This window comes from Channa argus, chromosome 6 (genome assembly GCF_033026475.1).
Source record: "Channa argus isolate prfri chromosome 6, Channa argus male v1.0, whole genome shotgun sequence".
Taxonomy (NCBI): Eukaryota; Metazoa; Chordata; class Actinopteri; order Anabantiformes; family Channidae; genus Channa; species Channa argus.
The window spans coordinates 15,767,097-15,782,242 of record NC_090202.1 but is presented as its reverse complement, the minus strand read 5'-3'; the positions used below and the strand labels follow the sequence as shown (position 1 = coordinate 15,782,242).

Sequence of the window (15,146 nt, the reverse complement as noted above, 5' to 3'; positions counted from 1 at the left end):
AAAATATCAGACTATATTGCAGTGACTAATAAAGCAAAGGACTTTGTAAATCAGATTTCACTGGACACTCTCTACTGCTCACTTATAATCTCATACATGACACACAGCATAGAAATATAGGGAAATGTAGTATTAATATAACTATTACACCCTCTTTTCACTCCTGAAGAAAGCTGTAAGAATCAGCTGCAATGTCCACTATTCTTTGTTTAAAATGAAAGAATGTTTACTTAACAGGAATATGTAGCTTTAAAAAGCTAGACGATCTTTATGCAGCTATCACTGTGACTTTTCAATGTCAAGCTGCAGAGGATGCAGTTGGCCCAGTACAGGAGGGAAGTTTACCCAACTTTAAAAAAATCCATTAAGACACATAGACCCACTGGTCGACTTCCACACAACTAAAACCTCCACACACACAACAAAATTGACATCCCGGACAGATTTCCCCACCTGCTGCTTAGGCTAGTTGTTTGTTGTGTCTGCTTTGCTGTGCTGTGCCATGCTGTGCTGCCCCTTCGTCTGTGTTTGGATGTGATGTGAAGCGTGGTCAAGTACTGGTCGAGGCAGCCATAGGTGGTTCTTTCCCTGCCAGTGCCCTTTCCCTGCTTCCACCCTATGAATGAGTGAGATGGCCGGGCAGGCAGATGGAGAAGGCAGGGAAAGAGAACATATGCAAATAGAGAGCCAGTCATGCAACAAACATGCAACCCACAATCACAAACCCCCCTTTTATTACCCCCCTTGCATAATCACCTCCCCTCCCCCACCCTCCCACAATTCAGGCCCATCCTTAATGCACTTTGCCTAGTCTGCTGACTTTGTCATGACCTTCCTGTGTCTGTTGTTGATTTCAGGCCCTGCACTCTGACTGCACAAGTGTAGTGGCAGCTGTAGCTCAGTTGGTAAGGCAGTTGTCCACGGACCACAGGGTCACTGGTTTGATCCCCAGTCCCAGCTATATGTTGAAGTGTCTCTGGGCAAGACACTGAACCCCTAACAGCCCATTCACTTCCCCAGCTGTGCAGTGCCGGTCCAAGGCAGGTAGAAATTGGGGAGGGTTGCGTAAGGAAGGGCATCCAGCATAAAAAAAATCAAAAACTGTGCCAAATCAACATGGGGACAATGATCCACTTTGGTGACCCTGAACTCACGGGATAAGCCAAAAGGACACACACAAAAAAAAAAACCCTGCATGCACATGTGTGAATATGTGTGGCTGACTCTGTGCTATTCTTCTATACAGACACAAATAACAGCAACACTGGCCATTTCACATGTTTAGATTCATCGATTCTACAGTACAGTACATATGCCCCTGATCTGTCTGCTTCTTTACTACTTACTTACTGCCCTCCCCTTTTACATTTCTCTCTATCCCTTTTGACCATTACTACCCCTTCTTTTTCGCTCCTCCACACAGACACACGCATACACTCACATGCAGATAAACAGACACAGACACATATTCACTCACACAGACAGAGTCAAGGAAGTAAAACACACAAATATTTCTGCACATGCCCATATCTACACTCCTTCATGAACGCACACACACTTGTCACGTGGTGCTTGGTTCACCATGGGGTCCAGATGAGTGGAATCTCAGTGTTGGCTCTCGCTACACTGAGCACAACAGGGGGTCTTCATCGTCACAAGAATCAACTAAGCCAGAGTCACGAAGTGCCGTTTGCTCACACACAATGTTGAGCACCAAAACCAGAGGCTGTGTATGCACATGCACTCAGGTGTATTCAAACACCAAAAAACAAAACAAAAAACTAAACAACATGTACATTCTGTACAGGCACTCACCTGTACAGAAAGTGTTCAGAAAAATGTTTTTACACTCAAACACAAGAGCACAACTGGGCAATGTTTTCCATAGTTTCAGCACACACCACAAGCTGTCATAGACAAAAAAACAAAGAAAATAATTTAGGAATATAAGGGGAAAAAACAAGAATAAGTCCTTTAACTACTTAATCCCTTCTTAAATGCTTGCGTGATCAAACGTCTCTGTGATTCCAATGACAGACACATAGAATCAGCATGAAGTGCCAGCTGAGCAGACGGAAAGGAGGAGCATGTGTCAGATAGAAAGATAGGCAAAGAGAGAGTTTGAATAGTTCAGAAGGATGCAGGTATGCAAGGCACCCCTCCTGCATTTATTTATTCCCATCTAAATCCACCACCAATCATCATATCACTTAACCTAATCCTAATGCCTCTAATCCTTTTGGCACCCAAAAAAATCACCTACTGTAAGTGTGTTGGACCCCTTCATAGCATCTCTAAACTAGGACTATGCGAATATTGGCTTCTGAAGCTTGCATCGCAAAAGGGTATTCAGGTTTTTCAAGAACTAGGGATTAACGAATATAAATTGTTTAGTCTGTCTGTTTGTGAAGATCTGTTGTGGCCTACTGTCTATGCTAATTTGTTTTTGCCTTCTTTGTGTAACCTGTACTGTCTCCCCACCATTTAAAGCTTTGACCTTCTACCTAGTCTCATCGAATTAATGCAATTAGGTGAGGTCATTAAGAAAGAAAGAAAGACGCAAAGAAACACTGAAAAAATAGGCTTCCAATATGGATAAGTAGTAACACATAAGAAAACATGAGAGGAGCGAGAGGGGAGAACAAAAAACTTGATAACTTTTCAAGCTGTTTGTTTTTGTCCCTATAATTGCCTACATTTGTTATAAAGCAACAAATATTATAAACTAAAGCATTTTTAACATAATCTCTCCACATACAGTGGACATGTCACATTGCATTCATTTGTAATCTTTTATGCCTACTTAATGTGTAGGCATAAAGTACACTCTGTGCACTGTGTTAAATGTATGTAAATGGTTGCATGCCTGTTTGGTCAGTTTTTGGTGATGAGAGGCATGTTTTCTGTGCATAAGGACATAGGGTGTTTACTGTGCATGTCTATGTGTGTGCTGGGTGTCTGTCTGTATAAGTGTGGGTAACATGAAAAGTTAGTGACAGTGACCCACTTCTGGTGTTTTGATGAGCCAGATGGGTCACGGCAGCTGTAGCTGAGGAGGCGGAGTTGGATGAGGGAGAGGAGTAGGAAGTTGAAGAGAAGAGAGAGGGAAAGGGCAGATGCAAGAGGAGGAGAAAGAACGGTGGGTGCAAAAATCAGGAAAGGTGATACAAGGTGAGAATGGGAGAAAAGGGAAAGATTAAGGGTAAAATGTGAGGCAGAGTGATTGCAGAAGGAGTTGTCGAATGGGAAAATTTGATCTTTTTGTGCCTTATCTGTACAGCGGTCCACCTCCACCCTCAGTACATGAAACAATGAGCAGACATTTGCACACAGACACGCATGCAGACAGTCAGGGAGTTAAAAAAGCACCACATAAATTTGTCATGTTTCTCATCCTGCTAAGACACCCACTGAATGCACCTACCCTGTTGCCCCCATCTGCACCCACTCCACCCCTTCTAAATGTTTCACATCAGGCGAGAGGTAATAGCAGCATGTTTAATTGATGGAGCATAGAGACTCTGTAGTGATAACATGGACTGTGGAGTGGGTCCAAGTCACAAAACGCAGACACACACTTAAACATAGAGCAGTCTTGGAACCTGTTAGTTGTAGACACATGCTGGAGGTTTACAATAGGCGGATGATTAACTGTTATTGACTGAATACTGAGGTACACAGGAAGCTACTACATCACTGGTGTACCCTTTAACATTATGCATGGTTTGCATAGTTGCATGTATTATGTTGTCTTTGTAATAAGCTCTTTTCTAACAGTTATGTGTGTATATACAATAGAACATTCATCACCAGATGAATTAAACCAATGTGGCACAGATGGATATTTCTTGAAAATTGATTTTTTTAAATGTCATGCTAATGGAGCCATCAAGGGACAGAATAAAAGCATGATAGCAAAGGCACAAGGGAAAGTCTACACAATTGTGTGGGCACTGGAGGACAAGGAGGTTTGGTGTGTTGAAGAGAAGCATCAACTGGCTGCTGGCACAAAACAGAATAAAAGACAACAAGACCTTTTTCCTCCTCTCCCTGTTTTCCCGTCTCTTTTCCTGTCTTCTCTCTTCTCCCCTCCCCCTCCTCTCAGGTATTGTGTCTTTGTTTATGTGAGCATGTGTATGTGAACGTGCGTGTGTGTGTGTGTGAGCGTGTGAAGGGGTTAGTTTTGTGGTTTGAGTGCTAAGTGAACGTGTCAGTGCCCTGGGCAAAAGGTCTCCCTGCGGGGCAAAACTCAGTCATGGGAGCACACAATCCACTGGTGGCACAGACTTTGTGCCCTCGGGGTGTGTGTGTGTGTGTGTGTGTAAGTGCGTGTTTGTGTGTGTGTGTGTGTGTGTGAAGAGTGAGTGATTTTATGTTTCCTGTCTCTCTGCTCAGATGCTTATGAGGAAATTTTGTCTTTGTAGGGTTCTGTCTTCATCTATGTCTCTTGGTTGTGCCTGTGCACATGTTTGCGCTTGTATATGTGTGGGTTTTTATGTGGATCTCTGTTTGTCACTCTGTGCATCGGTGGGTGTGTATGTGCTTCTGTCTGTGCCTTTCATCTGCCCTCATATATGATTTGGACTATGTTTCTGTGAATATGAGAAAGTCTGCCTCTGTCTGTGTATGCATGGGCTTTTGTGTCTGGGTCACTTTAACATTGTTTCTTACCCCTTCTAGTCTGTCTTCATGGCTAAATCATTCGCATAATGAAGTCCCTCTCCGCACATGCAAATGTGCATACACACACAAATTTACATACATAAGCATTTTTAAACAAAATGCAACCTCCACTCACAAAAGTCTCTCACACACACACACTCTTAGTCGTTTTTGCTGTATCCATGCCTGGAGGAACCACGAGGACATCTGCACAGTAAACACTAAACCCCCCTGAGCCCCAGTCCCAATATTGCACACACTTGCACGCACTTACTCTCTTTGGCTCTCTGTCTCTCTCTATCTCTGTCTCTCTCTCTCTCTCTCTCTCTCTTTCTCTCTCTCTCTCTCTCTCTCTCTCTCTCTCTCTCTCTCTCTCTCTATTTCTCTCACCCTCTCAGTCTCACTGCAAACAGATAACAACCCATATTCTCAAGAGTGCATTCTCTGGCAAGACAATGTCATTTTTGCGATCTTGTGGAGCATTTTCTCCTTCCATACTAATATACTTCCTTCTCTACATTTCTGTCCTTTCTGTGTTTTTTTTTATGTCTGTCTCTTGACATTCAACACACCTTATAGTTACAAAATAGGAGCACAAATTTTCCTTTTTATTTTACAAGCATCCAAATGCAAATGAAACCTGCAACATAAAGGAACGAGTTTCTCGTATTTTCTTGGTGTTAAAGTAAATTGAAGGAGGGTCAAAGATTAAAAAAGGTCAATTTTAGATACATATGTAAGACTCAAGTGTGTCAGATATTTATTTTTGAATACTCATTGTATAGAATAGGTAGAGGGTATCTGAGGAATGTATTTTTGTGTAGGCCTTTAAGATGTTGTGTACTTTTTCTGATTCTTTAGTTAATTTGTAATGGATATCTAATGTATAATCTGCATGAATATCTAGGTGTTGAATCCCTTGTAAAAATAAAAATGATATTACATTTTATTTATATGGCATTTTTTAGAAACTTGCAGATTCTTCAAACTGAAAAGCTTTTAGTAAAAATAACTGACAAATTAATAAATTTAAAACACCAGTGACAGTGGTACAGCTTTATTCGAAACAACTTTAAATGAGATTTGGGGTGGAAATGAGTTTAATGTCCATTGGGAGAGAGTTCCCAAGGGCGGAGGCAGCAGTCCTGACGCCTCTGTAACCCTAGGTTCCTCTTTGGTCCTCTGTGGGTTGGAAAGGAGGTTGGAATGAGTGGAGAGACATTTATAGTTCCCAGACATTCAGTCCTATTGCTTTTCCTTCAGCACCACCAAGAGACCGATAGAGGGTTTGAGTGAGATGTCTGTGGCATGACCTTGAGTTCAATTGCATGCTAACATTAGCATGTAGCTCAAAGTACCACTGTGCTTGGAAACGGCACCAAACAACCAGTAGCATGCCTGTTGAGTTTTAGTTTTATATTAATTGCTTTCATTGGGTATAAATGTGCACACCCTTTTAACTCAGTATTTGCTAAGTTCAGTGTTCCTCTCTCTGTCTTTCTGTCTGTCATGGCTGATGGAAGACAGACTCCTACTGTCCTGAAGACAAGAGGCAGACATAAACTGCACCTTGACCTGACATGGATAGACAAGATGCTACCACAAGGAAGGCACTTTGACAGGTGGTAACGGAGTGAGGAGAGAGAGAGAGAGAGAGCTTTATTTTCTTAAAGCGTCAGCTGTCAATCATTTGTCACATCAAAAGTACTTTAAAGTAATGCTCTGTGGTTTCTCTGTCTTCTCTGCCACCTTGGTATTCATTCTTTCTGACTTCTCTGGTATGGTAAAGAAGACGACAACAGGCAGAAAGAGACAGAGAGGGACAACACATAGGGTGATCATTAAGTAAAATTAATTTGAAGTGTCCTTTAGAAAATAGTTTTGGCAGGTTGCTTCCATTTCATCTCTCTCCTTCTTTTTATGGTTAGGCTTTTTATCTTTTGTTCTTGTAGATTTAAACAAATAGAGCTAGAAAAAAAAATCAGTACAGAAAAATTAAATCCTTCAACCTCTACTGTAAAAAATTGCAGCAGGGGTTGAAAAAACTTCAGCTGGGCACACTCGTATAAACGGTTGGTCAATGGACAAAGAAAATCACGTGAATATTCTGTTCACTGTTGTCTTTCTAACAATGTCTGTTCAGTTTGTGAGTTTATTTCACCTTGTTTACATCATGGAGCAGTCTACTTGGAGCTTTCTGACACAGGAGCTGTCAGCGTGTCATCCAAATATCAGCTGCCTCTCTGCCACATATCATCATGAAGATGAAAGCTTGGGGTTTCATCTTTGGTGATTTTATCCCTCATGAGCCTGAAAGAAGTGAAGACAGCTTAGAGAGAATTCATCGACACGCACAGAGAATGAAAGATCATTTTGGGAGATGTTTTTTCTAACAGACAGAAGTAAAAATAATATCTGAAGAAGGGATTAGAGTATGTGTGTACCTCTGCTTTGAACAGCTGACAGATATAAAATAGATTCTTTTGACACGAGTGGTTTAAACAGATTTTGATGGGTAATGGGCCCTTCAGTTCTTAGTGGAAATGTTTTACGCTAAACTCTTTCTAAATGTGAGTATATTTATTAATTAATTGACTTAAAAGTACCCACAGAACACTGCTTTACTATAGGTATAATGTATTATGCACTAATATGGATCATTTTCAATGAACATGAGAAAACTTACTTTGAGACAGTTCTTGCCTGATATGTCATTTATAGATTAATATGGCAATACCCAATTAGTGTGGCTCATACCAAGCATAGTATGTGCTTTGAACTTGGTTTTGTGTGTATTTTATGCTTTTTACCAAACCTTGCAAAGAACTCACTGGGTTTTATTTACACTGTTTATTTCATAGAGCAGTCTTTTTGGGGAAAAAGCCATTTGTGTCCTGCTCATTTGATTAACCAGCTATTTATATCAACTAGATCGTTACAGCATTAAACAACTTTACCGTTTTAAGTTAGAGTGAGTTCTACCATTTGGCCCAACTGCCATTTGTTTTATTCTTTCAGAAGACATATTTTAATCATCTTTGAGCTGATATGAGCTGATAATTGTCTGTCATGACAATTAAGATTGAAGAAATTTCTGTTTGCATTTTTTGTGGTTCTTTCACTCATTTGAAGTGGGGCTTTGAAGTGGGACACTATGTGAACTGATACTGTAGAGGGTTATTTCCAGTTTCAAAATGATGTGAAAGTCGTACGTGTAAGTGCGCCGTGCCTACCTCTAGCTAACATGGAGCTGTGACAAGAGAGCCATGACGATGTCTAAGGGGTCAAAAATACAGTCAGATCAGGAAGTCCCAGAAGGTAACGCAGTTTGTCTCAGGCCATAAAGAAAAGGCTCGGGCCACATCTAGCCCCAGGGGCCAGCAGCTGATCATCTCTTCTCCAGAGGATCCCATTATGTCAAATTCAGAAGTTACATTTTTCCAGTTGTTTATTTCATTTCTGTCATATCAAAAATGTAAGTATATAAATGTACCCATTTTCAACTAGTACCACTAGTATTTGGATCAGTAAGGTTTGAAAAAAGAGGGTCTCAGATAAATCTGTTATTTTAATGTTTCAGATAGACTTACTATTAGCAAACAGAAATACTTGATTGGGACAGCCTGAATTATCATTGTTTAATTTCCAACAAATTGTACATATTTTCCCCTCAGATGGACAGCAGTGATACAGCGTGTCGTTACTGTGGAGTTAGCTACCTTATTTTCCATGAGTTCCATCAGCTCAACATTCAACTGGCACAGCAAGAGTCTGAGCTCCAGCAACTTAGAGAGATTGCACAGAGAGAGAAGGCCCAACGAAAGGAGCTGGAGCTGGGCAGGCTTGACTGGGAGAGGGCACTTTATCTGGAGGTGCAGAGACAAGCAGAGGAGAAAGAGAGGAGCATCAGAGATGAACTGGAAGAGAAGAAGAGAGAGATGGAGAAAGCTTTGAGAGATGCATTTGAAAACACTGAAAGGAAGAGAAGTGAGATGGAGGCTTATCAGAAAATCAGTGAAGAAAAAGAGAGTAAACTTAAGGGAATGCATGGAGACTTGGACGAGGAAAGGAAGCAAAGAGAAGAGCTGGAGAAGAAGATTGAGGAGAGAGAGAAAGTTCTGAATGACGCACTTCAAAAGGCCAATAAAAACGCAGACGAGCAGAGAAAATACCTTCAACAGCTGGAAGAGAGGTGAGGTTTGCATGTGTTTGTTTGTGCTTCCTGTCCCTGGTGTGAAATAATCTCTAATGCCAGGCTTCATGTGGGCAATTATCCTGTGAGGCATGCTGTTAACAGAAAAACACACAAATACACTCTTTGACAAATATCCAGCTAGCTGGCATGTGTCTGATAAAAATCTTGCTGTATAATTATATATTCCACTGTCATCGTTTTGCTATTTGAATGGCTGTAGTGGAGAAACAGACAAGAGAAGAGAGACGGGTATGATATCAAAAAGGCCCCCTCTGAGATGAGCTGTTGCACTTCATATTTGTCTTAACGTTTAGACTCCTGGGGTGTTGTTGTCTTTAATTCCTTCCTCCTCCAGTACTAAGAATTGGCAGGAAAAGATATTCAGGTTTAAGAAAACATATAACTTTACTGATTAAATCCAAGCTGTGTTTTAGTTTCCATCGTACTGGACTATTATTTACGATATATGTGCAGAAATTATCCGTAAGTAGACAGACTTTTTGTATCAGGATAGCAAAAAAGAAAATAAGCAATGTCAGAAATGGTTATAACTTATTTCATTGCTATGTTCTTGTGATACTCTCATACAGTGACTGGACTGCATGATCGCGTGTACAGTTTACATTATACACACTGAGCAATGCATCAGAAAGAAACAGGATGATACATTTCTCCCTTAAAACCAGTATTGAAAAACCAGACTGCAACCAAGTCATGACACATGTTATATTTAAATGATGGATGTAGCTGGTTCCATTTTTCTTCATTACCATATCCTCATTTGTTTTCTATTTCTTTCCCCACCTACACTTGTGCTGAACTGTATCTCAGCTGAATGCAACAGGCACAGGCATGTTCTCTGGGGAATGATGATAGATATTCTGGGAAATGTAAGTATAAACCAAAAGTAGATTTTTTTTTAACTGTTATATCATGAGCATAAATTCAGACCAGGAAGCTTACTAATATCAGAGCTTAAACACATAAGCAGGAATTGCTGTGTTTTTTGTCTCTAAATCTTATTTGTTAGCATGTGTGTACAGAATTGGGAAGATGATGGTCTGTTTTACACTTTTGTTGACGCACACACACTCGAAGACATGCCTGTTGCTTCATCCTCAAATTATCAGTGTGCATGATAAATAGATAATGTTTACTTGGTGCTGTGGACAAAATAATTAGGGTTTTAATTTTAAATCAGTTTTATTTTATTACACATAAAACAAAAAATAGAAAGTATTCTATATACTCAAAACATAAAAAATGCTATTTGGCGTAAAAATCTTAATTGTGTAGCCTCCTAGCTTTTCTTTTCTCATTTAGTCTCTCTTCCAGTGCTGGCTGTTAGAGATGGACTGATAAAGTGTCTGGGTTAATGTAGGCAGGAGCACAGTATGGAGGAGTGAGGCAAGGTAGCCAGTATAATACATACATACAAACTAATTAGGTGAAATACACATAGGAGGAGTCTCTGTGTTCTAATGAAATATCATAATTCAGTTTGTATCTTCTTCGCGTAGTAAAAAAGATAAACTAATGCTTGTTTTTATTGTGCAGTCTTTCACACGTCTCTCTATTACTGTCTTACGCCAGCAATTTGCCAGGACTTTTCTGCAATTGTACACCATTACTCACACAGGTGGTAATAAACAAATGAAAAGGCAAAAGAAAAAAGACTAGAAAGATTATGCAAGTGGGAGTTAATGACACTCTGAATGGCTGGCTAGACAGCAGTAGCTGTTATGTGAGACACATTTATGATTGATGTCCCCCCTCTGCCTTTTTCATACACTTAATACATCTTTTGTTAAGATGTTATGTAATTTACCACAAAAGGATGGTAGATTTTGTACAGGCATGGACGTGAATGTTTCTAGCCAGCAGGTTACTTAAGCCCTTATTAAAGTATCATGCTTTTTAAGGGTTTTATCAACGTAGTTTTGATTAGACATGTCCATATCATCCCCCACACACAACGGCAACCACATATTCAGGGTTTTGTCTTCTTGTCTTTACATTTCATTGCTCTCCTTTTATATCTGACTTACAGTAGCTGTTTGATGAGAGAAGGGGCTGTGGTATGTGTCTATGTGTGGTAAAGAGTTCTTTTTTTACTTTTAGCCTGATAATTGTATAAATAACCATATAGATATCACACCTGATTAAAATGTCAGACAGCATGCGTATTTCTGACATGAATAGTGGAAAGTCTGGGTGAATAACACAGGAAAGCAAGATGAGAAGGAGAGTACAAGTGCAATTAAACCTCATTTCAAAATCTCATCTGCTAGACAAGTTCAAACACAGATAGGCGGGAAATATTTTGATCTGAAACAAAGAGCGTGGGAGAGAGAAAAAACTATGCTATGTTGATGTGAGGGACATATATCTTATTTGTAAGGTTATGATTTTGATTCTTTATGAAAGGCACAAAATATCCAAATCGGTATCAACATTTCTCAAAAGAAAACAAAACCTGGTCACATCATTATCCAATCAAATATAGTATAGTACTGTCAAGTATAGTTACAGTTAAGAGGTAAATACCCACATGTGTAATAGTGGCTATAGCTCATAAGCACTTTACAAATAATTAAGAGTTTGAATTATACTCATTAATAGTAAAACTGGCAAATGGCATTGTAAGCTGTTTACTAATGAAGAGTTTTCCTCTTCCAACTAACATGATGTGAATGTGGAAAAAACGTTTTTTTAAAAGAACACGAATAAAGCTGAATCTCCCAGTTAAAGTTTTGTGCCATCATTTCAACAATAAAAGCTTATCAGTGTAATGCTCTCATTTATAATCACGGCATATTAATCAAGGGGCCTGTAAAAAATACGGTATTAATTTAGAAATTATATAGATTTAGATTAAAAACTTTTATAACCTTTCAATGTTAGTTAAAAAAAACTCAATTAATTTCCACTCTCTATAGAAATTCTGGTTCACCAATGGTGAGCAGAGTCCAACATGCAGTTAACAATTGTACATAGGAGAGTTAGGAAGCCATGTCAGTGAAACAGTGACACTTTCAAAAAGCCTGTTTCCCAATCTGAAAGACCCTATTCACAAACGTTAGCCCTGCAGTATGTTAAAGCAATGCAAAGAACACAGCATTTTTTTTAATAAACGCTCAATATTGTACAAATCTGGACAGTCATTGTGGCGATAACTGTTCTATCCTTAATTGTGACAGTATCATGGTAAACAGCACAAATACAGAAATTATGTTACGAAATTATTCATCAGGAACATGCATGACTGCCCAATACCGGGAACTTGCTCAATGTTGTAAGACTGCACAAGACGTTTTCTGCTGCATCATTTTTGTGGAGACCCCACCCCAATGCTAATGTCAAAACTGATTATTATGAGAGATTAATAGAGAGAACAAAAATGTATCACAGATCAGAAAAATCAGCATTAGGATTATGTGGAACAAACTTTCCACTTTCCAAGAGATAAACAGGGATGGACAGACAAAGCTTGTCTAACTGAAGACAGGTTTAAACATATCATGTAACTCGTGCGCATGCTTATAGTGTTGAGAGAAGTGTCTGGGAATTTAGTACACTGCTGGTCTGCTTGCTTCCCCTTGGCTGGCTGGTCTCAGTCGTGATCCAAATAGTGTGTCTGGATGTGAGACTATTGTATATGTCTGTATTTGACTCTGTGTGTGTGTGTGTGTGTGTGTGTGGGCCTGCACACACTTGTATACACCTTCAACTGATAAGATAATCTTGCACACAATAACAAAAATTAGATTTGGCAGTTATGAAGAATGAATCATAAAAATACACACACACACCTGGGGCAGGATTGTTACAGTGATAAGACGTCTTGCAGGTGCGGGAGTAGGAGTGAGGGAATGACAAATAGGGCACCCATTTGTAACACGGAAGTACTTTACACTAAATTAGTTGCATACTCATGTGGTTTTATTTTAATTGCTGGTTTCCATTGGCAACTACAGAAACAGTACACAAATCTGCGTCTGTGTATGTGTTTGGTAATATGTCAAGTCTACTATGTAGTCAAATAGTCTTCAATGGCACCATGTGAGGTATTTGCACAGATCCAACTTCAAATTCACATTACCACATTAAAAAGACTCATATACTCTCTTTCACACACACTACTGAGTGTGTTAATTATTGTTACATTGCAAGAGAGCTCTCCCAAATAGAAGATGACCTCTGTTCGGCTTTAATGGTGGCTCAGCTTTACTGTGTGGCTCATGACAACAAGATAAACAAAAACAACAAAATTTCAAGTGCATGTGTGTGTGCACAGATGTGCACACACACAGGCACTCACACACACACACACACACAATATGACAACATTTATTTGGTAATCAACAGTAACATGTTAGTGCAGTAACATAGCAACCCACACATACAAATGAACTAGAAAGAGACACATTGCTTTTCTGAATGTGAATTAAAATTAACAATCTGGAAGACAGATGGAATTTTGTATCCATTGTTAACTCATTTAGCGACGAGGTGGTGTCATGTAATTTTACATGTACATTTTACTCCTGCGTGTGTGCGCGCATGCATGTGTGAGGGCTGTTTTGGTGATCTCAGACACTGTTATGACATGACTGACTTGGTTACCGGATAATTTAAAAACAAAATATATAAAAACAGGTCTTCCACTTTACACACATTCACCAAAACATCTTTTCAGTTAAAGATTAAGGTTCACTGATCTAATTTACCTGCCTAAAGTTTTTAGCAGAATATTACAACGCACATAAAATGTATTTAGCCTTTGCGTTTTAGAAACATTTGAAAGACTTATAATAGGCTTCTCTTAAGTTGTAGGTGTAATACATTTCTAGGCCTTCTTTTGGTCAAAGTAAAATGGCTTTTAGCTTTATATGTCCTGCCATGGTGTTGATCAAAACCATCTTTTAACTCACACACATGTGCACACACTGTTGGTGAACAGATGACACTTTGATACGGGGAAGCTTTTATGTCACTTCTAATGACAGAAAATGTCAGCACAGACACAGACACAGAGACATAAATATGCAGTGACATTCACACTGACGTGCACTCACACATTATCACAGTTCTATATCAAATTTACCCTGACCAAGGTAGAAAGGCCTATAGCAGTAAATGCTTGGCAGTTATTTCAAGGTTAATGTTACAGTTTCAGTGTTTAAAGATGGTCTCTTGTGGCTGAACAGGGAATTACACCAAATTTGTTTTGCTTTGAGGGGTCCACTGACAATTAATTCTATTACAAAATGCACATTTGATGTTTCTGTGTCTAAAAAAATCACAGATGAAATATTGTTTCTCACACAGTAAACAAAAATAGCTATATTTATATCTATAGCTCAGTTGGTAAAGGCAGTTGGCCACGGACCACAGGGTGAGTGGTTTGATCCCCGGCCCTGGCTATATGTCGAAGTGTCCCTGGGCAAGACACTGAAACACTAACAGCCCATTCCCCTCCCCAGCTGTGCAGTGCTGGTCCAAGCCCGGTAGATACTGGGGAGGGTTGCGTCAGGAAGGGCATCCGGCGTAAAAACTGTGCCAAATCAACATGCGGACAATGATCCGCTGTGGCGACACTGAACTCACACAGTAAACAAAAAAAAAAAATTACAAGTTGTTTAACTTGACAAACAAAGGAAGTAAAGCAAAGACAAGCTTAACGCCACTGTTATGATGCTTTATTTGCATTATCTGCTATAAAGGGGAATGATGATGTTCCACAATTATGGGCCAGCAATGGCAAAATCATAATCACACTTGAGTTTTAGCCCGGCACTAAAACTAGAAAAACAGCCATAATGACACGGAATGTTTTGTCCACAGCCAGGGGCTGAAAATAAGCCTCCTGGGGGAAATTATGTTTGGCTTTGTAATGTTGACCTTCAGCCCAATTCTCTCAAAATATGAGGTAACATAAAGCTTGTAAACTAGTACACACCCCAAAAAGGAAACATTTGACTCAGTGTTGTGTGTGTGTGTGTGTGCATATAGCGTGTCCTCTGTGTTTCTCTGTGTGTGTGTGACATGTCCTGATGAGACAGCTGATTTGGGCTGCTGGTAGGGGGTACTCTAATCTGGCACGCACTCTCTGGCACTGTGCTACCTAGTTATTCCACTGACAGCCACTGTCCTGGGAACAGGAGCTCAGGCTCACGCACACAAAGCACACACAGATTTGTATCCTAAATAAACACACACACATTCACACAGACACACACAACGTCTCGAGGCAGTGTTCTTTCTGATCTCAGTTTGGGATTGGTGG

At 39.7% G+C, this 15,146-nt stretch overlaps 1 protein-coding gene across 5 annotated transcripts in view; it reads left to right on the top strand.

The window, feature by feature from the left end:
- Positions 1 to 15,146, top strand: part of lekr1 (Leucine-, glutamate- and lysine-rich protein 1) — a 65,984-nt gene that overhangs the window by 11,038 nt on the left and 39,800 nt on the right. For all 5 annotated transcript variants that reach the window (XM_067507086.1, XM_067507090.1, XM_067507089.1 and 2 more), the window contains one exon: positions 8,337 to 8,854. In XM_067507086.1, coding sequence (XP_067363187.1) covers positions 8,337 to 8,854 — 518 coding nt within the window. The remainder of the gene's footprint in view (positions 1 to 8,336; positions 8,855 to 15,146) is intronic.